This window comes from Talpa occidentalis, unplaced genomic scaffold, assembly GCF_014898055.3.
Source record: "Talpa occidentalis isolate TD23 unplaced genomic scaffold, MPIMG_talOcc4v2.1 talOcc4.9, whole genome shotgun sequence".
Taxonomy (NCBI): Eukaryota; Metazoa; Chordata; class Mammalia; order Eulipotyphla; family Talpidae; genus Talpa; species Talpa occidentalis.
In genome coordinates, this window is record NW_023605305.1 from 11,139,419 (window position 1) to 11,162,354 (window position 22,936).

A 22,936-nucleotide genomic window follows, 5' to 3' on the forward strand; every position below is an offset into this window, starting at 1 on the left:
CCTGGAGGTCAGACTCTTTGGATGACTGGAGGCGGACTCCAGCAACAGCTACTTGGCTGCTTTCTCAAGGAGAAAGAGCCTTTTGCCTTTCTCTCTCTCTCTCTCTCTCTCTGTGTGTGTGTGTGTGTGTGTGTGTGTGTGTGTGTGTGTGTGTGTGTGTGTCCATCCTGCCTTTTGCATCACATAATCATCAGAAGAATCAAAGTGAAGACACCCCCTAAAATGGCTGGCCCAAAACAATGGGAAATCCCGTAGGGATCTTGTTAAATTTACTCCAAGTTCTGACTCAGTGACCTGGCAGTCCCAGAGAGCGTGCTTGTCTCACTAACTCCCAGATGATGCAGAGGCTGCCGGGGGCAAACGTACAGAATAAAAATGATCTGAGTGCTCATTTCCTGCAAGTGTTGAGATTGCTATAAGATCTTTGGGAAACAAAGTCAATAGCAAATTTGGAAGACTTGAGTCTTAGAAGAAATAGAACAGACTTAAGAGGATGGACATTTACAAGAGATAAATATCAAATTGACTCCTTGCCCTGAAGTTCATCCAGTCACACACAGGCACAGGGCCATACCTATGAGAACATTTTACTTATCTTCCAGAGCCTCTGACCCACAACTAGCCATAAAGGGTCAGGAGCGGACCTATCCATGATTACAGGAACTTTTTTTATTTAATGGCAGCACTGCAAAATATTGCCTCCTTAGCCCAGGCATGGTTTAGTTCTTTGTTAAAGAACAACCTGCCAGGGCCTCCTTGGTGGTGCAGGCGGTTGAGCGCGGCGCTGTGAAGCTGTCTGCAGCGCGGGTTTGATAGCAGCCAGCTGGGGAGCTACCCACATGGCACGGCAGACCTCTCCTGTCTCGCCTGCTGCTCCCCTCAGCAGTGTACTTGGGTCTATCTGCCTGCTCTGTTCCCTGCTCTGTCTCTGGTGAATCCTCTCACCCCACCCCCCCACCCTGCATCTCTGGCCTGTACCCCAGCTCTTGTATGCATAAATAAATCTTAAAAAAAAACAAACAAAAAAAAAAACAGAGAACCACCTGCCAACGAAACTGGATTCCAATTTGAATAACTGTAGAACAAAACAACAGGGAAATCTGAATCTCAACCGGGTAGTAAATAATATAGTGGAGTTAATCTTTTTAGAGGTGATAATATTGTTTCTTCAAAAAAGAGTTCTTACCTCTTAGATACTGAAGTATTTATAAATGAAATAATGTAGTATCTGGGGTCTGGATTAAACTAATGGCCAAGATGAGAAAGGTGAATATTGATTGGGGAAGCTGGATAGTGGTACATGGGATTCACCATGCGATCCCACTTTTAGTTATGTCTAAAAATTCCCTTTTAAAAAGGCAAGAAGAATCACTGCATGGGATTCCCTTTATCAGATATTCCTACTAGCAGATTTGGGTAATAGGGTCCGGTCACTAACCAGAACAGACTGGTTATGACTTGTGGCCTCAGTGACTTTTGAGTGAGATTCCTCTTGGGGTCCCTTCGAGGGAGCGGGGACGGTGGCCATGTGGGGAGGAGCCTCTGGGCCTGGGGAGGGCAGGGGCTCAGTAGTCCCAGCAACGTGAAAACGAGCTCAGCGCTGACACTGGGCGTTGCCACCCGTCACTTGCTCTGTCTCCACTTCCTTCCCTACACAAACGACCGTCCCCTCTCGCTGGTGGGAAAATTAACAGGCCCTGGCCCCGAGTGCGATGCGCAGTGAACGCTCGTTTCCCTGCTCAGTGTCTCCATTTGCCCAGGGCCGGCGCCGTCCCCAGGCGTTCCCGGAGCGCCTGACCCGCGAGCCCCACGGCCGCGCCCGCCGCCCCGTCCGCACAGCGCCCCCGCGCGGCCCGCCCGGGAACTGCCGGCGCGGCGGCCCCGCCCCCGGCCCGCGCCTGCGCGGCGGCGTCGCCCGCGTTTGTTGTCGTTGCGGTCGCGTCCGGGACGCCCGCGGCGGCGACCGGGTCGCGGCGCCACCATGGCGGTGCGACAGGCGCTGGGCCGGGGCCTGCAGCTGGGCCGAGCGCTGCTGCTGCGCTTCACGGCCAAGTCCGGCCCGGCCTACGGCTGGAAGCGGCCCGAGTGGCCGGGCCCCGCGGCGGGCCGGGGCCGCGGACAGCGCCCGGGCCAGGCCCCGGGGCCCGGCGCGGAGCCGCGCAGGTTCGGGCTCGGGCTTCCCGACCGCTACCGCTTCTTCCGCCAGTCGGTGGCCGGGCTGGCGGCGCGGCTCCAGCGGCGGTTCCTGGCGGGGGCCCGGGGCTGCGCGGGCCCTTGCGGCCGGGCTGTCTTCTTGGCCTTCGGGCTGGGGCTGGGGCTGATCGAGGAGAAGCAGGCGGAGGGCCGGCGGGCGGCCTCGGCCTGTCAGGAGATCCAGGTGAGCGCCAGCGGGGCGGGGCGGGGCGGGGGAGCGGGGCGGGGGCGTGTAAGGGAACGGGCCGGGGCTGGGGGCGGGGCTTGCTAGACGCAGGGGCGGGGCTGTCTAGAGCCAGGGGCGGGGCTGGGCGGGGCCTGTGGGCGTGGCTATTGGCTATGGGCGGGGCAAGGGTGACGCGGACTCCGCGTCAGGATGCACGCCTCTTGGAGCCAGAAATTCATTGGAAATCACCGATTATGACTTATTTTCATGTTGTTGATCTCCTGATAAGCCACCACCACCTCGCACTTGTTTGACGGTTTTCCTTAAACAGCGTGTTCAAGGAAACAGCCCCCTAAATATAGCTTCCGTTACACCCTGGCCAGTGCCTTTATGTTAATTGTCTAAAATTTAATGGCAACTCAGTAATAGTGCGTCTGTCCTGGAGGTGGTCCGTCCGCACTTGTGGGCGAGGCAAGGTGAAGTAACTGCCCGGAGCCACAGAGCTATAAAGGGCAGCGCCCAAAGTCTGACTCGCCAAAGCCTGTGCCCTCAACCACCGAGCCAGGCTGCCTCCACGGTTTAGCCAAACAGCCGGTGACATCGCTGAAGCTAAAGGAAAAACTAGGAACAGGAGAAAACGCCAGACCTAAAGGCTGTTGGTTAATCTGTGTGGTTACGGTGACTAGATTCACCCAGGGCGCTTAGGCTATTTAATTGTTTAAAGTAGCTCAGAGACTTCTGTTTCTATCCAGCCAAAAGTTTAGTGTTGTCTGGATAACAAACGGAGTGCGTTTAGAGAGAGAGATTAAGGGTTGACTCTCCCTCTATGGGTCTGGCAAGTCCAGAATCTGCAGGGAAGACCGTTGAGGTCAAGGCGGTGCCTCTGTTGGCAGAATTCCCTGTTTAATCCAGGAGGTCTCCCTGGGGTTTAGAACCTCTGACTGTGTTAGTTCAACCCCAGTGTTTTACAGCTTAGGGCTGAGGTGGTGGAGTTGGGGTGACCCGCCCAAGGACACAGCTGATGAGGGACAAAGCAGTGTCTCCCTTGTTTCTTGGTTTCCAGCCCAGGACATCTCATGTTTGGGCTTGGGCCAGTTTGGGGTGACAGGTGACAGCTGGCCTTATCCCCGGATGCTGTCCGTGTCGTGAGCTATGGCTTCACTGGCAGAGGCCAAGGGTAGAAAACTTGACAAATCCTACTTTAAATCCTGGACACTTTTTTAAACTGAGGAGCTTGATCCTCCTAAGCTTATCACCTGCGTGCCCTTCTCTCACACTTTACCCTCCTGTGTCTTTAATAGTTTAATTATCTGTCAATTTCCTTTTTTTTTAATTTACATCATTAATTTTGAAAAAAAAAAATCACCAGATCTGGCAACTCCAGTGCTAAAATTGCATATGCTGTTAGACGGGAGTATGTTAGCTCCCTTTAGATGGAGGCATATGAAAAAAATCCAGTAATAAGATAGGCAGAAAGCTTGTCACTGTGCTTCCCAAGAGCAGATGCAGAATAGCCTGTGAGAAGGTGGTCATCAGTCATTAAGGAAATGCTTATTAAAAAATATAATAGGATAACACTGCATACTTAACAGAACAGCTAAAATTTTAAAAATATAGAGATAATACCAAATGCTGGTAGGGACGCAGAGCAACTAGACTGAGGATGAGGCTATAGAAAGGTGAAACCACTCTGAAAAATAGTAGATAGTTTCTTACAAAACTAAACCTGCCATCGTAACGCTGGGCGTTTACCCAGAAAAATAAAACTTACGTCACACAAAAACCTGTACACAAGGAGCCGTGATGGCAAACAGTATGGCAGTTCTCAAAGAAAATTAAAAATAGATCCAGCAATTCCACTGCTGGATATATACCCAAAAGAATTGGAAGGACTTGAGCAGATATTTATACACCCGTGTTTATAGCAGCCTTTGTCACGGTAGTCAAAATGTGAAAGAGAAGCAACCCACGTGTCCATCAGCGCTGGACGGAGCAAAACATGACACACGCATACACTGGAGTGTTGTTCCCAGGGCGTGGGTGACCCGGGCAGACATTTTGCAAGGTGAAGTAAGCCCGCCACAAAAAAGACAAACACGGCACGGTTCTGCTGGGAGTAGTCAGAATCACAGGCCAAAGTAGAGCGGTGGTCCCCAGGGCCGAGGGGAGGCAGGCAGGGGGTCGGTGCTTAATGCGCAGAGTTTCAGTTTGTCCAGAAGAGAGCCTGGACATGGACGGAGTCGAGGGCCACACAGCAGTGGGACTGGACTTAATGCCCCTGAACTGTAGCCGTAGAAATGGATGAGATGCTGAATTTTCAGTTATATGTTCTTTACCTCAGTGTTTTTTAAATAGTTTTCTGAATCTTGTGTGCAAAAGTTCACAGCATCCTTGTAACACACAATGTGAAAAACAACCCCAGTGTCCTGCAGCAGGTGCTCTGGTGCACTGTCTGATGGGATACTAAATAACAAGGAAATCAGCTCTTGACACAGGGGACCCCCGAAGCCAGCCTCTCGGACATTATGCCTAGTGAAAAAAGTCTCCAAAGGCCACACACTGTGAGATTCCATTTCTCTAAGATTCCTGAAATGACAAAACTAGAGATGGAGAGCCGGTCAGTGGCTGCCGGGGACGGAGTGGGCCGGCGCAGATACAGAGGTGGCGCAACGGCACGGTTCTGTACCTGAGTGTGGGGGTGATGACGCCCTGCTCCTGGGGGGACTGCAGACAGGAGAGGATGTGGGTGAGAGAGAATGTGAACCCAGCGGGCACTGAGTCCAGGCGCCCACAGGTCACAGGATGCTGTGCCAGGGCTACTTCCCGGCTCTTAACAGCGCTCTGTCGGGGGTCGCCACCACGGAGCTAGGTAAGGGGGTACATAAGACTGCTGTTTTGGGTTTTATTTTTCTTTTTTTAGGTTTGTCTGTGTTGTGTCAACTTTCTGTGAGTCTATATTTCAAAGTACAGAGTAAAGTAGTATACCTCATTCTCGAACCCATGGCTGATGAAGGGTTACTCTAAAAACTCTGCTACTGCTCCATGGAGCTTAGCAACTACTTGGCAAGGCAGACGGACGTTCATCTTTGAAAGAAAGTTAAAAGTTCTCGGGCTAGTTAAAAGGTACTGAGCGCGAGAGGAAGTCTCCAGCAGGGAAGAGTGCGTGGGCTGTGCTTGCCGGGACTGGTCACAGAGGGCCGAGGAGCTGGAGCTCGAGGGGTAAGTAGGGATGAGCCAGGCAGAGCAGGACAGAGGAATTAGGGGTGCAGAGGGAAGCAGAGAAAGATAAGTGTGACCAGGGCACACAGCAGCCGGCAAGGGTAGTCATTTCCTCCTTCCAGCTGTTACCTGAGGTCAGCCCAGTCCAAAAATACCGCGTCTAGCAAGGTGTTTACACCACTTGCGTTACAGCGTGTTGCTGGACTCGCTCTATTTTCCCTTTACTCTTTGCCTCTTCCTGTGTCTAATTTATCAGGTAAACTACTGCAGGTCAGCTCTCCTGCCACCTGTGACTGCGCAGGTGTTTCTTTTTACAAAACTTCTCCCTTTGCAAAAAATAAGTAAATGTTACCAGAGGTGTGTGCAAGAAGAAAACAGCACAGGGCTCAGGCCTACCCGGGGCTCAGGCTAACCCAGTGTTCTGGAGGTGGGGGAGGGGGTTACCAAAGTATGAGAGAGAAAAGCAGGGCCGAGTAGTAAAACCAAGCTCAGCTGTGCTTTGTTTAGCTCTTGGTCTGGTCAGTGGAAGCCGCTCCTCCCCCGTTTCCCTTTACTGGGGGCTTCCCGGGCACCCTGGGTCACAGTGCATGATTTTTTCCTCACAGGCAATTTTTGCCCAGAAAAGCAAGCTGCTGCCTGACCCGCTGGACACTCGACGCTGGCAGGGCTTCCGGCTGGAGGAGTATCTCATCGGGCAGTCCATTGGCAAGGGCTGCAGTGCTGCCGTGTACGAAGCCACCATGCCCGTGTCACCCCAGAACCTGGAGGTGGCAAAGAGCAGTGGGCTCCTTCCGGGAAGAGGCCCAGATGTCGACCCCCATGGAGAGGAGGAGGAGCAAGCCCCACTGGCCCCCGCGTTTCCCTTAGCCATCAAGATGATGTGGAACATCTCGGTAAGGACGGGGCCTTCATCTAAAGCAGGCAGCTCTCAAAACGCCGGTCTTGGTGCACGGAGCACCTTCTCCCAGGAAGTAGATTAGAACAGACTCAGATTCTCCATAACCTTCCTCGCCCTCTCACCTCAGAGCTCTTCAGACCTGGGTCCCAGATTGTGGGTCGTCCAGCCACCCGGGCACCAGCAGGCTGGGGGCCGGCTCAGGACCTGCACACCAAACAGGCTTCCATGGACACCTGCTGCCGGCCCGTGCGCCACACCTGGAGCAGCAGGTGCCCCAGCCATTGAGCGCCAGGCTGCTGGTGCTGGTCAGGTCCACCCCCTGCCCTGCTGCACCTGAGAGGAGGCGCCACGCGCCTTCCCTCTAAGCTCACCGCCCACTCACCTCAAGTTCAGGGGCTTCTCACCTCCCTGCTCGCAACTCTTGGAAAAGAATTTGGGGAATTGAACATTTTCCCCTCAAAAAACAAAGATTTCCACCCACTGAGAGGATTTCTTGACTGGCCCCTCCCAGGTGGGTTTGGAGAATTCATCCAGACCCAGTGTCCTCTCCCGCCCAGAGCTGCCTTCCAGGGCCCGCTGAGCTCGTGGGGGGCGCTGCCGGGTGCCATTTCTTGGTTTGAGGAACGAGGTGGTTAGACGATTGCACCACCAGGCCAGTAGCCAAATAGCCGAATCCTTCACCTGGGAAACATCCAGTCTCAGCATCAAAACTTCCCCTGGCTGGGGCGTGACCGCAATTGCAGTCACAAAAGCGAAAAACCGTGATTTTTTAGGGTCTTCCTGATACTGAACAGGTTTTACATGTCCTGAGAGGAGATGAGTAAAGTGAGGTGCTTGTCCTCTTTGGTTTGCTTATTTGTTGGTTTTTGCTGGGGTGGGGACGCGCCTCTGGGATCCTCCACAGCTCTGGCCGCCGTGGGCGGGTCAGGCTCCCTGTCGGCTGAAGGAGTTTCATCATTTCTGGTGATCCGGGGTCTGTGCCGAGCCTGGGGTTGCCCAGGGACACCTCTGGCAGGAGGAAGGCTCCCGGGCCCTGATCTCTGAACGTCTCTTCCTGCCCTGCGCCCCTGAGCAGCAAGGAGTTTGAGGGAGAAACTAGTTAGCTGGGCTCCTCAGAGGGGCTATCTTCTCCTGAAGGTCAGAGCCGATTCTGGGCAGTCGCTGTCCTGGACCCACTACAGGGAGGGCTCGGACTTACCACCCCTCAGTCTGTGTAACTCGGGGTCCCTGTGGTGTGTTCCAGGCCGGCTCGTCCAGCGAAGCCATCTTCAGCACCATGAGCCAGGAGCTGGTCCCGGCCAGCCGAGTGGCCTTGGCTGGGGAGTACGGAGCAGTTTCTTACAGGTAAGTGTCCGCTGCCCGCCGCACCACCTGTGGGTTCTTTGACAGCAAAATCGCCACCTGTGTCCTCAGCGCCGCGGCTGACACCAACAGGACTGCTTACGGGGGCGGGGGGTAGTTAAGGGCAGCGTTTCAGCTGGAAGGTCACTTAGCGTGGGCGAGATGGCAGATCATCTCCAGCTGAAGGTGCCGATGGCTGAGGTGCCCTGGGGCAGGGAGAGACGGCTGCCCAAAGCACCGGTCAGAGTGTGAGGACTCGCCTGCCTTCTGGGGCCGCCCCAGGCGGAGCAGCACCTCCTGGTAAAAACAGAACTCTGTCCCTAGTGGAGGGAAAACACTCTCCCACTGGCTGCAGTGCACCTGATGGTGTCGGCAGATTTTGAAAAACAAAAGTGGCCTGTTCCTCAAGAGTTCATGTGGCAGGGGAGCCAGACAGGTTAGGAGCAGAGTGAGTTGGGGGTGCTGAGGGACCCCTGGGGTGGTATGTCCCTTCAGAGGGACAGTTTGTGCTTCTTTTTGAAGGATGAATAGGCACCACTTGGGCAAAGAAGCATAACGAAACATTCCCTGCAGAGGGAAGGCGGTGGGCAACAGCCCCGGGCCCACAGAGCCGGAAGCGCAAGCTCATCGCCAAGGCGACAATGGCTCACCTGAACCAGGACGAGGTGGGGCCTGCCTTCCCGGCCATTCACTGGAGAGCTGTCTTGTAGATCTAGTTGTCAGCAGCAGGAAGGTAGAAACCGTCTATGGTTTGGCAGCTCGAGTATGACTGAGGGTCCGTAAGGCCAGAGAAGCAGCTGCTTGGTGGGCCCAGCACGGCCGCCTCTTCTCCTGAGCGCTTTGTAGGGAAGAGGAGGATCTGAACGGCAGCAGCTAGGGGAGCTAAAACTACCCTAGGGTGATGCCTGTGGTGTTCGTTCAGCTGCTGACGTGACGCCCTCCAGCCCTACCACCCATTCTAATTCCCTGCCGCTCTCCAGGCCTTTCCCTGCTTCGGCTTTCGTCCTCGCATTTATGCCACCAGACCTTCATCCCCGCGCCCTTGTTTGTTGGTTCTCCCCAGCGGTGCAGTCAGCTCTCTTTGTGTTTTGCTTACTTGGTAGGTAGGTCGTTGTCTGGGTGTTTAGGTGAGCACGGCAGGTCTGAGGCCTCAAGTGCTATTGCAACCTAGCACCGCCTCAGGAGAAACACTCCTGAGAGCACCCAGGGGTACCCCTACTCAGCCTTTGCTCACGAGGGACCTCCAGCTCAGCCCTTTGTCATCTGCTCCTCTCACTTCTCCCCCGATTTCCCCCCCCCAATTTCTTATGATGTCCCACTTGCATGTCCTGTGCTCCCCCGCCCCACCCAAGGCAACCCATGAGCTACTCGTGGGCTGCCCTCGCCACAGCCCCCCATCCCATCCCAGGCCTCACACATGCATGCAGCACCTCCCCACCCAGCAGTCACACACCCTTCCTCCTGGGACACCCCGCAGAACGTCCCCGTGATGACGCGAACCTTGGCTGGGGTCTGATACCCCCCACTGGGGTGGGGGCAGCATTTTGACCCCTGTGACTGCGCAGGGCAGGGTCTCCCCCGGTGAAGGCGCAGTAGAGGGCTGCTCGCAGGCTGGATCTGCACCTCGGGAACCCGGCCCAGCTCACGCCCTCTCACTGCTGTCTCCACATCCCCGGGCTTCGCTCGTCTCCTCTCCCCACACCCCTCACCAGCGTCCTTACTTCCTGCCCTGTGGCTCTCCCTCCCTGTGGCTCACACACCTCCGGCCCCAGCCAAGTCCATGCATCCCCTTAGCCTGCGCTCCCGCTGACTGCCGGGGCACGGCCACGTTTCTCCACTTACTCTTCACAGACGGGGGACATCAGCTGTGACTGCAGGTTCCCGGCCCGAGTCAGATGCCCCTAACTCAGTCAGCTTGGGTTGGGGGGGCTGATATGCAGCAGGCAGCCACCTGCCTCAGCAGGGCTGTGGGTGTGGGGCGCCTGGAGAACAGGTGAGCAGGGAGGCAGGTGACATCTTCGCTGTGAGCTGCTTCTGGATCTGTTCGTTCAACAAAGGTCACTGAGCTCATACAAGCCTAGTGATGACAGAGTCTAGATATTTTACAGATACTAACGACAGTTTGAGATTTATTTTATTTTATTTTTTTTGCATTTGAGATTGAGCCCAGAGGTTAAGTAACTTGGCCAAGGACCTGCAGTGGCAGATCCGGAATTCAAACCCAGGCTGTCTGATTCCGGGGTGCAGGGACAGATGGAGTGAGGCTCGAGTGGCGAAGTTGTCAGATGTGATGAGTCACCTTCCTGGGGCTGTTTTCCTCCAGCTCCAGGCTCTGCATTTGGCACATGCAGAGCTCAGTAAATATTGAATTAAGTGGGTGAATAAATGGATGTCAGTTTTTTGTGACCTTAGATTATCACCTCTCCAACTGTTGTATCTCAGCGACCTCATACGTTTCCCACTTGTCTGTGACAGAAAATCCAAAAGTGGTCCTAAGCAGCTCACCCCACACCCCAACATCATCCGCGTTGTCCGCGCCTTCACCTCAGCTGTCCCGCTGCTGCCAGGGGCCCTGGTCGACTACCCTGACGTGCTGCCCCCGCGTCTCCACCCGGCAGGCCTGGGCCACGGGCGGACACTCTTCCTCGTTATGAAGAAGTGAGTGGGAGGGCCTGGAGCGAGTGAGAGCGGGTCACTCTGCACCTGGCATGGGGTGTCGGGGAGGAGGAGCCTCGCCCTTGGGAGACAGGACCGGGCAGGGTGTGCCTGTCCTAGAGAGCAGCTTCCCTCTAGGATGTCATGAAAAAAAAATTTCATCTGTGTCAGAACACACAGTCACCTGTCTGTTGCTCCTTCTCTGTGGCGGGGTGACCTGTCCTTTGAGCAGCAGCAGTTCCCCTTCCCCACCCTGTGCACCCCTAGCTTTAGGGGAGTGCCTGTGCACGGTACCCTGTGGAGCCCCAGCTCTTCCTAACTGCAGGATCACAGGCGGGTGGGCACAGAAAGGAGACTTGAAAAAAGTATCCAAAGCTCCGGGGAGTAGCACTGTAGCTCCTAACAGTAAGCACAGGGCAGGGCTGGCTGATGTGCCAACCGCCCCGTCTTCCTCCCCCAGCTACCCCTGCACCCTGCGCCAGTATCTTCGCGCGAACACCCCAAGCCCCCGCCTCGCCACCATCATGACCCTGCAGCTCTTGGAAGGGGTGGATCACCTGGTACAACAGGGCGTCGCGCACAGAGACTTAAAATCTGACAACATCCTTGTGGAGATGGACGCAGGTAGGGGCCCCGCCGCACCCGCAGCACTACCCGGAGCGTTTGGCATCCTCAGGTCTGTGGTTTTCATGTTCTGTCACAGCCCCTTCACATGCAGGCTTTCATGCTCTGTGGGGTTCGTGGAATGACAAATGCCATTCTTTTCTGTTGCCCACTTAAAGATCAGAAACCTCAGTAGTGGAAGTTTTCTTGAGTAAAAGAAAAGGTAGGTTTTATCGCAACATAAGAATGTTGGAACAGTGAAAGCTGTCCAAATGTGAGCCCCGCTGCCGCTGGCGATGAGCTCCCCGTCACTGGAAGCATTCGAGTAAACCTAAACACCTGGGGATAGTGCAAAGGAGATTCATAAATTTGATAACTAGACGAACTAAAAGACTTTAGGTTTGGATTGGGGGTTTCCAGTTCAAAGCAAAGTCTCTCAGGGTGCAAAGACTCTCAAGGTCATTTGGGCCAAGCACCTCCTGTTGAGTAAATCACAGCAGCGCCATTGGTTTTGGCCCAGCTCCGGTGACTAGAAAATTATCCAGTTCTTCACATAGGGGCTTTGATTCCCTCGAAGTATCTCTATGTTCAAACAGCTGCCCTTCCCACTCAGCGCTCGGGCTCGTGGGCTCCCCAGGCCTTGCTGCCAGTGCCCCTAAGCGAACAGTCTCTGCTCCCCACACATCCTGATAAGGGAGGACATAGGCCTGGGGGCGGTGGGCAGCAGTGGGTGAATCAGTCACTGACCTGTGCCTGCCCCGCCCCAGACGGCTGCCCCTGGCTGGTGATCTCCGACTTCGGCTGCTGCCTGGCTGACGAGCGCATCGGCCTGCAACTGCCGTTTAACAGCTGGTATGTGGATCGGGGCGGAAACGGCTGCCTGATGGCTCCTGAGGTAAGTCCCGCTGAGCACGTAGTGCCTGTCACCCTCCCACCAAATGATCAAATGAGACTTGCTGCCTCGCTGTTTACTAAACACTCCGTCCGTCCGTCGCACAATTTGGCACTAATCCCCTCCTATGCTTTCCTTTAACCTGGATCTCCCTAATGTTCCCAGGAGATGTGAATTTTTTCAGCACAAAGTAGAGCCACTACTCAAATTCTGGGTTCCTTGGGACAGAGTTCAGGTCAGCCCAGGAGTCAGGGGCCTGTAGAAGTCTGCACGGCCGCGTGACACCAGCAGCCTGACTGCTCACCCACTGCCTTCCCGAGCAGGTGTCCACGGCCTGCCCTGGTCCAAGGGTGGTGATTGACTACAGCAAGGCCGATGCCTGGGCAGTGGGAGCGCTCGCCTACGAAATCTTCGGAGTCTCCAATCCGTTTTATGGCCAGGGCAGGGCCCACCTTGAAAGCCGCAACTACCAAGAAGCCCAGCTGCCTGCACTGCCCGAGTCAGCGCCTCCAGACACCAGACACCTTGTGAGGTCGCTGCTCCAACGAGAGGCCAGCAAGGTGCGGCTGTCCCCTGGTGTGGCGGGGGTTGGGTGTCGGGGGGCACCTCAGGTCAAGTTCCAGGGGAAAGACCAGGCTTGGGCAAGCACTAGTGCCAGAGCACACCTCTGTCTTGCCAAGTAAAGGCCAAGGACAGAACAAAATAGACTTAAGGATAAACAGTGGGGGAGGATACCCACCAAATTAGAATTCCGCACATCAGCTCTTCCTAGTTGCTTAGGTTTCTCAGAGGGAAAAGATGCATTTTAAAGAAATGCATGATGGAGACATAGCTTACAGAAACCGCCAAATCTCGTGACAGGTAGGTGTGAAGACATGTCCCAAGCACAGATCTGGAAGTTTCCAGTTACTATTAAGGAAGCTAAAAGCTGACATTTGAAGCCATAATCGGAGGCAGGCCAGGTTCAGGTGGCATGCACAGTGAATGGGCACCAACACACCAGGGCTCCCACTGCAGGCAGATGTGAATGTGGGCAGGACAGCCAGTGTCAGGTGAAGGGAGGGCACCAGAAGAGAGTTGTGGGCAAAGAAGTGGGTGGGGGCTAGAGAAGGGAAGACACTAAAGTGAGGAGTCTCATTAACAAAAGGGGTTGTAGGCCAAAAACTTCATCACCGATGTTCTAAGCTGCAGCTTCCTTTCCTGTTGCAGAGACCATCTGCCCGAGTAGCGGCTAATGTGCTTCATTTAAGCCTCTGGGGCGAACATATTCTAGCCCCAAAGAACCTGAAACTAGACAAGATGGTTAGCTGGCTCCTGCAACAATCGGCCGCCACTTTGCTGGCTGACAGGCTCACAGAGAAGAGCTGTGTGGAAACAAAGATGAAGATGCTGTTTCTAGCCAACCTGGAATGTGAAACGCTGTGCCAGGCCGTACTCCTGCTCTGCTCCTGGAGGGCAGCCCCGTGACGGCGCTGACGTGGCTGGCGAGTTACTAAAAGAGCTTGCACTGCATCTGTGTTGTGATGTCTGTGAAGGCTGAGGAAGGCACGCCTATGTGTGAGGGTGGAGTCAGGAGAAAGATGGCACGGAGCGGGCTGGGCCACCTACAGAAGGCTTCAGGTTCTCCAGGTGAAAGGAACAGCTTGAGTCACAGTTCACGGACTGTTAGCTAGCTGTGAGTCTAGACGCATCGTAACCCGTGTGGACTAAACTTGCAAATTTCCCTTTGACTAGCAGGAATTATTAATTAAATACAAATGCAGAAAGCCTGTGTGCCTGGAGCTGAACACTTGGCTTTAAGAGTGACACATGCCATAAAGAAAAGTGATTCTTCTTGAAATGATTTTAGAACCAATAAATAAAATACAAATTCTATCTGTACTTGGTGGCAGAAATCAAAAATATACTTAAGGTTTTTTCAACCAATTCTGGAATTCTATTATAAAGTCTCACCTAGATTTCCCATTTCAGTGATTCCCCATCTGCCTTGATGTAGTAATAATAACCTTATTTCACCCCTTGAGGAAAAGTTGGAGACTCTCATTTCATAATTAAAGAAAACAACAGTCCAGTCTTTGACAAAATTAACTATTTTCTATCCCGTCATTACTGAGCAGCCGCCCCATCATTAGCAAAGCACCACAGGGGCCACATGAAGTTTGAGGGCGATGTTTCTCTTTATTTTAGAAATGAGAGTGACTGCACATACAAAAAATACCACTTAAACTCCAGGTGGAAAAACATCATAAAGGTTATTCCCTAGGCCCCAATCCTTGGTTCTCAATGCTGCATCTCCGCTGAGGTAAGGCTGTGCCACTGTCCCACGGCTTAAAAAAAAAAAAAAAAAAAAAAAAAAAGACGACAACCCACCATGAAGGGACACCTCCGGCTCCCACTCAACACCCCGTCTCCTGGCGGCAGAGCCCCAGGCCCCGGCGCTCAGTCAGACTTCTCCTTCTCCTTCATGTGCAAGAAGACGATGCTGAAGATGAACAGCCCAGCCATCATGGAGAAGGCGCTGGCGTAGTAGGGGTAGGCTGAGGGGATGAAGCGCTCATACTGCGTGTGCTGGAGGGGCCTCACTGACACCTGCAACGGACAGCGCTGACGGCCCTGGCCACCGGGACGCCGGGCGGGGCACAGGGGTGGGAACAGGTGGCGACCAGTGCTTACCTGGGTGGACGAGTATAAGTGCGTGTAGCCCAGCCGGTTGTAATCCACTTTAAACTGGAAAACCCCGTACACGTCCGGCAGCTTGAACTGCACGCTGTACCTGCCACCTGGGGAGGAGGCGGCACCGGTCACCAGAGGCCCGCTGCTGCCAGCCTCGCTGTGCGCGCCCGGCAAGACTGTCCTGCGCTGAGGACTCGCTCACCTTTCTTCTTCAGGAAGGTCCTCACAAAGGGGTCGATGCGGACGAACTCCAGCTGAATGTCGTCGCCATCAAAGGGGACCCACCTACCATTTGAGAGCTGCTCGATCACGATGCTGTACTCCTGAGGTCAGAGGCCAGTGAGCTGGGGTGGCTGGGGCCTGCAGAGGTGCCACCCTTGGGCCACCTGGAGCCCCCGCTCATGAGTCTGGCAAGAACTCCCAGGAGGCCCATACCCCCTCCCAGGGCCAGGGAGGGTGCCCCTGAGCCAGGTCCCACCCTCTCAGGCACCCTGGCTCTGTAGTCACTGCTCTCCTGCTGTTCTCACTGCTCCTACCTGGCAGATGCACCCTCAAAACCCCATTCAAATGCCGCTTCTCTTGTGAGCCCCCCTCCCACAAAAAAACTATGCCTCTTCAAAGGAGGCTTCCAACGAGGACAGCGGTTCTCCGCCAGGTACCTGGCAACCATGACACAGCCTGACTCAGGGCCCTCAGGCCCAACCAACACCTTAGTGTCCAATAAGTGCTTCTGAGCTGAACCAACTTGGCCAAAACTGGGGGCCCTCACACTCCAAGCACTCTTACCACGAGGTCAGTGACAGTGTAGGCGTTGGGTGGGGCCGTCTCGCCCACCCGATGATGGGACACAGGCCCCACGCGGAGGACACCCTCCTCCTTGAACACCCAGCGGGAGAGGGCCACAGCCAGCTCATAGTTGCCCGTCTGGGAATACCTGCGAGGAGAGAGGCGCGGCGAGAGCACCAGAACAACGCTCCATCTGCCCGACAGGCAAGACTAACCACTGGCCACCAGGCAGAATTGCTCATTTCCACCTGGAGGCCGTACATCTAGGTATCTGGTTAAAGGAACACAGAAAAGAAATAATGTGAGGTGGTGGTTTTCTGGGTGTCTTCTGCACGTAAATACCCAATTTTCAAAACGGCTCCAGATAAGTCACTGCTCCCTTGAAAAGCTTGCAGGGCCAACTCCAGCAATACAGCAACCAAATCTCTTAATTTTAAAACACCTACCACTTAGCCTCTGACACTTGCAGTTAAAAAGGTCCTTCCTCCCCACCTGCCCAGACCCCATCACACAGGCCAGGGCCCCGAGGCCTACCTCTGGGAGCCGGGCGTGGCCTTCTGCACTGCTGAGTTGAAGAAGGCATCGCTGAAGAAGTCCAGGGAGCCGCTGAAGATGACCCGGGCGTTGTTCCTGGCCTGGAGCCCGGCGATGAGGAGGGTGTTCTTTCCCACCGCATGGGGATACTGGGAATGAGATGGGTGTCTTCCAAGGAATGCCCGCGTAGAGGGCAGGCAGACAGCTTTCCTCATGCGCCCCGAGAGTATGGTTTTCTGCATGCTCCCTGCGCCAGCCCACCCCCCGGTTCATCAGCGTCACACAACACAGTGCTGTGCAGTTACTGGCCCAAAGTTGGAGGCCTCGGGGTTGCAAAGGCCTCTCACCTGGGTGATAGGTTTATCCGGGAAGAAGGAGTAGGAGGTGGAGGAGCCTGTCAGGATGTCCAAGACCAAAGGATTGTCAGGATCAGCCACCATCCTGCAGAAGAGAAGCATTGCCCGCCTCTGACCCCAAGAACTGAGCCCAAAGGACCTGGGGTCTCCAAAGAGTCTTTTCTTTGCAGGGATGAATCTGGCTCCTTTCTCCTCGCCCCCGAGCATATCCCTTGCCACTGGGGCAAGGGATCAACCCCCAGTCATGCTCGGGTTGATTTCCTGACAAAAGAAAGTGATCCCCTCTTCCCGCAGGTTCTGCTGGCCTCTCCCTGCTCACTCACCCAACACCTCGAAAGAGGATGGGATTCAGGGATGACTTCCCCACGATGGTCGGGGCCTTCAGCAGGTTCTCAGTGTCAGCCACAATGAGCGTGTGCTGCGGGGGGCGGGGTGTGGCAGGCAGGCAGTCAGGAAGAGCACCCTGCAACCAGGGAGCCCCTGCCGACACCCTCCTGGTCCAGGCTGGATGCTGCTTAAGGGCCTCAAACCTGGATGGCAACAGGCCGCATTACCTGACCAAGGTCTGAGACATCATAGTTGTGGTGGTCAATGACAGCCGTCTTCTCCTCGTCAAACTCAATCCCACACTCACTGCCCAGCTCGCGAAGAGGGTCACCTGCACAGACCCAAGGGGTGCCTGGCTGAGCCCTTGTGGGAGGCCCCGGGCCAAGTCGTGTCACTTGTCCTGGCACATCTCCCAGTCGCCCCGAGAGCCCCACAGCTCCACTGGGTCAGACCAGGCCCTGTGGGCAGCCGCCTGGTATTCGACCTACAGGGTCAGCATCTCAGCTGACCAAGAACAGCGACCCGACCCTCTTCCCCACTAATACACAGTGACCTTGGTTCTGTGCAAAAACGCCTTTGAAGCACAGCTGCCTCAGGCGAACCTGACCCGGGTGAGCCTGGGCTTACAGGGTTCTTTCTTCTCATCATCACCCCACCTAGAGGCTCGCCCAATATGGTTTTAAAAATCTGTTAGTGGGCCTCCCCAGTGGCGCAGCGGTTGAGCGCTGGGCTGCGAAACTGCCCGCGGCCTCTGCAGCGCCGGTTCGATCCCTGGCCGCCGGCGAGGGTCCCACATGGCGCACAGACCTCTCCTGCGGCCCGCTGCTCCCCTCAGCAGTGTCTTCTGTCTGTCTGCCTGCTCTGCTCCCCGCTCTGACTCTGGTGAATTCTCTCACCCTCCCGCGCTTCTGACTGTACCCAGTGCTTGCATAAAATAAATAATGTTAAAAATAAAAAAATAAAAATCTGTCGGCACTGGGGAGAAGGCAGCAAGGTTGGCGAGGGATCAGTGCTGTGAAGCGGGGGCCGGGCCCATGCACGGAGCCTGCTCTCACCCTGCATCTAAGCGTCTGTGCAAACGCCCAAGACAGGAACAAATCTGTGATGGGCTCTGCCCCGCCGGCTGCCCACTTGCTTTCCTTCCCTCCAAGAGCCACCAAACCAAACGAAACCATGGAAAAAACACAAACACACACACAAGGTCCCACTGGCTCCACCCACAGGGCAGCAGAGGGACGAGGGCCCTGGGGTCCCCTCCCTGACCAAGTCCTGCCTGCGGAGCACCAGCTGGGCAGCATCCACGTGTAAAGCTCTTCAAGCTCCCCAGAGAAATGGTGGACGGCACCCGCTGCCGGGTCACACTTACCAATGTCCGAGCTGGCAGCGACCAGGACGCTGCCTCCCCCGTCGATGAAGGTACTGATGGTCTCCACATTGATGTTGCCGCCAAAGTCTGCAAGAAGCACTGGGCTCAGTGATCCCCACGGTTCCTCCTGTGCCCCTCTGACATTTGTGGGTAGAGGTGGGAGTGACTGCAGAGCAACCACCGTCAATCACAGAACAGTGGCCCCTGAGGCCCACAGGGGAGGGGTGTTACCCCATATGCCGGCCACAGGGCAATTTGCTGGGTGCCCAGATGTGAAAAATCAGAGTTGTGAGTGACATAGTCAAACGTCGGCCAGTCGAGTTGTCAAGTTAGTGACCTGGGTGTCATCATTGGAAATGCTGTGTCTACCCACTCATATTTCCGGAAATCACACTCAAAGTCATCACCTGCAACGTTCATGTCAGTATCTTTGTCACCACTAGAGTTATTGGGGGGGTCACCAAGTTTTTTCCAGTGCCCCCCAATTTCACTTCCATCTAAGCTGCCTGAGAGGGAGCACTTTTGAATCTGAGGATGTTGCTGTCACCTGAGACTAGCACCCATTTGCCTAACATGAGTAACCCCCTATTCACCCAACATTTAGATTTGTGGTAGCCATAGTGGAATCACTTAGTAGACTGCCTTTTTTTTTTAAGGCACATCAATTTCCAACACTTATAATTGTGAGATTATCCCCTTTTCTGGTCAACCCAGTCAGCTCACTGACAGAAGCATTCAGAATAAGCAATGAGTAGGACCGCTGTAAGCTCAGGAGTTTTTCCCAAAGTGTACCCCAACATTCAACATAAAAATGGAGGGAGTGCTCGCAAATTCACCTAGTCTTTAAATGGAAGGGGAAAAGCCAAGGCAGCATTCTCGCACCTTGAGATGGCTGGGAGCAGAAGCCTTTACCCTAAACCCCACCCCCAGCCCACACCCCACTCAAACACACTGCCAGCAGATACACGCTTCTCCTTGGGAGTGCCCGGGAGGCTTTCCTGGGGCAGCATTTTCCAAAGTGTTGGACCCAATCCACAAAGGGCCAAAATAAAAAAAAAGGTGACAAGTGATGTGGGCCACAGAGGTTGCAGAAAGTTAATCCTCTTCTAATGCTGCTTCAGGCTCTCCTCATCAGCAAAGGTCACAGTTTGATGCCAGACTTTACCACTTATCTCACAACAGCTAATCAAGTCAGGTAAGAGGAAGCCTCCCCCTCAATAGGCGCCAGGTCGGTATAACCCCAGCATAGTCACAGCTGCTGTGAGCACGTGATGACGCAGCTCTCCATTTCCAGTAGTGGTTCTGGCCTCATTTATTGGCCCCTTTTTAAGATGTTTGTTTTTTTTCTAGGTGAATCCATTTAAAGGAAAGTATTATGCAATTATTAGCACAGGTGGTCGGAGAAGGGATCCAGAGTGGCCTAGGTGTGTGAGATGGCTTTACGCTCATACCCAACACGCAGGGCAAAGGAATGGGTCAGGCTTTACGCCATCAGCCTCTGTGGCTATCACCTGCAGCCTTGAATGCAGAGGCATTTGGGAGCGCGGACACGTGGAGTATGGTGTGGGCCTGCATAAGTGGGCACACCTGAGCGCTGAGGCTATAAGGGTGGCGTCATTCAGAGACGAGAGAACGAGTGGCCCCAGACAGGCAGGATCACAAGACAATGCAAGAGCAAGCCGAAAGAGTACAGAATCACGGGGGAGGCCTGCCAGCCTTGCCATCCTGTAGCCTTGCCCCACAACAACTGGCGTAGAAAAAGCATTAAAGCCTGAAAAAGCCACTGAGGGCTCTAGGACTCTCCTTTATGCCTCTGCCCAAATCAATACAGAGCTGCCCTGTGCTTGCTGGCACAACACAACAGCCCATTTCAACCTTTGCCCAATCCGTCTTACCCACACCTCCTTCCATGTCCCAAACCGACACTTGAGTGCAACCTGGGTGGGCCCTCCACTCCACCATGCACATCCCGACACAGGGTTTGGTAACTCATTCTAAATGCTCATTTTTATTTCTTCAAAAACAAATGGAAATATCTCAAGGGCAAGTTCTCAGTCGCCGTTCAGTCCCTATTTCAGAGTTCCAAACACAATCTTCATGAAGACTGGCTCACCCAATTTTCATGAACTACAGAATTAAGTAGCTGCCAACAAAGCAAAAAAACTTCCAAAGCTTCATCAATCAAAGACAGAGATGGCAGCCTGTTCTTAACCCAGACGGACAACTTACGTGTTCTGAGAAAAAGACAAAACTGAAACTACTAACAAGGAGAATAACTAGGAAGCTCCCCCAAAAAAGCACAACGAAAGAAAAACTGTCAAAGGAACCAGGGATATTTAGTCTGGAGAAAAAAACAACTGAATAGGTCATGAGATTGTGAAGACTATGCCTATGTAAATTAAGCATCAGACTTACTCTCTAAAACCCTGAGAAATATAAATACCTCCTTCCCTCTCCCACCCCCAAATAAACAAAACTGGAAATTTAATTAGGAACTTCTAACAAGAGTCCAGCGATGGAATGGACTGTCTCATAAGGTAGCAAGTTCTCTGTCACAGAAATACTTAAGTAACAAAACTGGATAGTCTAAGCAAGGTATTCATTCTGTTCAACAACTAGTTCCCTACTAAGCCCTAGACATACTTGTCCAGACTCAAATAGGATGTCACAACGCCTCTTTACAGCAAACCACATTAACATTATACCATTTTCTCTTTCCACACCGCACACAGGCAAACCCAATTAAGGGTAACCTCCATCTTTTCCACCAGTTCCTTTACAGAGAAACTACCTTCGCAAAGGTAGCAACACCGATCCCACAATCGTCAGCTGTGCCCTGCTGGGCCCAGGTTAGGCGTTAACATTCCCCTCTACTCTGGCATAGCAGCGACCAGAGCTGGTGACCCATCCCATGATCCAGAATATGCCCAAGATTCAGAAGGCGGCAACCAATCAATCCTGGGCCTCCAATCCCGATTCTGGAGACGCGCAGCTCTTACCTTCAACCGAAGGGGAGAAGATGATGAGATTGTCATAGAGGAACTCCCCGTACTTAATGAGGGACAGGCTGGGGTCATCCGCCGTCTTGAAAGTGAGTTCAAAGCCCCGATCTGCACAAGAAGAATGCAGGAAGCTGAAGGAGACGGCATGCAAAGGGGCATCACCCCTTCAGAGAGCACGACCGCCTCCCCCGGGCTACAGGCTAGACGCGGGCGGCCCGCCAGTGGAGAACGAGTAGGAGGGCGGGCGGGCAGCGCACCTGGGCCAGCCCAGATTCTCAGCCCGCCGCCCCCTGGGGCCCCGCTCTCACCCTTCAGGCTTCGGAAGAAAAGCGAATGCGTCTCCCGCAAGTTGAGGTTGTCCAGTAGCACTAAGGTGCGGGGGCCGCTGGCGCAGGCCCCACCAAGCAAGGGCAGCAGCCACAACAGGGACCAAGCGCGGGCTGCAGCACAGGGCTCCATCTTCCTCCTCCAGCCAGAGAACCCGAGCACCTGGGCGCCGGAAGCGGCCCCTGCGGCCGTCCAATCGCGGCTCGCGGTGGTGAAGTATCACCCGGAAGTGATCCGCGTTCGCCGGGGTCAGGAGTCCGGGGACGCAGCTTGGGCGGTAAGGAGCGGGGAGCACCGCCGGAAGTGACCGGACTGGAGGCGGGGCCTCTGAGCGCTATTGGCGGAAGAAGCGAGAGGCTCCGCCTCCCCAGAGGAAAAGGCTCAATCCCCGAGGGACAGCTCTGCAGCCAGGGCCAATCAACAAGACCGAGAGCCCTTAAGGCCCGCCCATAGCCTGGATTCCCGCCTCCTTATCGGCTACGCCGTGACGTTGACCCTCGGGGTGCGGGCTCTGTGGCCGCCTGGCTTCTCTTAGTGTGTGGGGGCCGGGCCCCGCCGCTCCGGGGAGAGGAGATCGGGAAATAGGGTCCTCCAGAGTGTGTCCGGCCGTTCGCGGGCCCACGGGCCACGGCGCGGGCATCTCCTGCCGGCCGGCGGCCTGGCAGCCACTGGGAAGCCCCACCTGGGTTCGCGTCCCGGCGCCGCCCCTCCCTAGCCCGTTTTCGGGGCGTTTCACTTCCCCGCAGGCCGCGTTGCAGGCGGGAGAGAGGAGCGGCGGCGAGGCCCGGCTCTCCGGCTGCCGGGCGCTTGGGGCAACCTGGGCCCCGGGAGAACCGGCGCGGGTTGAGAGCGCGGTGCGCGTCGGGCCCCACCCTCCGCCCGGCGATGAGGCTCCTGCCCCTGCGGAGTCGCTCCAGGGGCCGCGCGGCCACCTCAGACCTGCCTGAGGCCACCACGGGTTTCAGTAACTCACTACTCGCCGCCCCGAGACTTCAGCCGTTCCCCGGGCCCCAGCCACGGTCCTGGCGCTGGCGGTGGAGAGCGACGGTAGCAGTTCTTGGGTGACCTTTCACTCTTGCCCACCAAGTCAAGTGTGAGGCGGCGTGATTCAAAACCTCCCTCCGGCTTCTCCTTCATGGCCTCAGTCTGCATCCCCTCTGGCTTCAACCCCAGGTTAAGCCTGTCATCCCCGTTCCCTGCAGGGCAGCCCAGCCCTCCCGCCCTTCTGCACACACTTTTAGGACACCGCAAACTCAGACCGGATGGTGCAACCCGATGCTCAGGAGTCTGCCAAGCTCGGGAACAACGAAAGGCCTGTACTCGTCTCGGCCTCCTCCACCACCTCTCCCTCCCTGCCCAGGGCTTCCTCGGGACAAGTGAAAGGCCCTCCAACCTTCAACACCCTGAACTTCCCCACCCCCTGCCTTTTGCTCATGCAGCTCCCACTGCCAGGTGCCACTGCCCCGCATTCCCATCCTAAGTCTCCTGGTGTCTCTCCATGGTATCCAGGCGCAGTGGTGCTCCCTTCACACAGGCACTTGGCCCCCCATAGAGCTCATCTTGCACCCTCTCTGGGACTGCCTCTAGTTAGATCTGTC

The 22,936-nt window shown here is 55.1% G+C and overlaps 2 protein-coding genes across 2 annotated transcripts; one reads left to right on the plus strand and one right to left on the minus strand.

Annotated features, from left to right (window-relative positions):
• Positions 1 to 1,981: 1,981 nt before the first annotated feature.
• On the plus strand, positions 1,982 to 14,170 carry PINK1 (PTEN induced kinase 1). Its single transcript, XM_037498293.2, has 8 exons — positions 1,982 to 2,377; positions 6,184 to 6,471; positions 7,720 to 7,820; positions 10,293 to 10,475; positions 10,933 to 11,096; positions 11,843 to 11,970; positions 12,291 to 12,527; positions 13,177 to 14,170. Exons 1-8 carry the CDS (start codon positions 1,982 to 1,984, stop codon positions 13,432 to 13,434), a joined length of 1,755 nt encoding a protein of 584 aa, XP_037354190.1. The 3' UTR covers positions 13,435 to 14,170.
• On the minus strand, positions 14,084 to 21,643 carry DDOST (dolichyl-diphosphooligosaccharide--protein glycosyltransferase non-catalytic subunit). The gene is made up of 11 exons (XM_037498294.2): positions 21,320 to 21,643; positions 21,009 to 21,119; positions 18,010 to 18,096; positions 16,871 to 16,974; positions 16,640 to 16,734; positions 16,308 to 16,401; positions 15,961 to 16,109; positions 15,427 to 15,574; positions 14,843 to 14,963; positions 14,641 to 14,747; positions 14,084 to 14,556 (listed from the first exon to the last, which is right to left on the minus strand). The coding sequence occupies exons 1-11, from the start codon at positions 21,468 to 21,470 to the stop codon at positions 14,407 to 14,409; spliced, it is 1,317 nt and encodes a 438-aa protein (XP_037354191.1). The 5' UTR covers positions 21,471 to 21,643; the 3' UTR covers positions 14,084 to 14,406.
• Between the last annotated feature and the right edge of the window lie 1,293 nt (positions 21,644 to 22,936).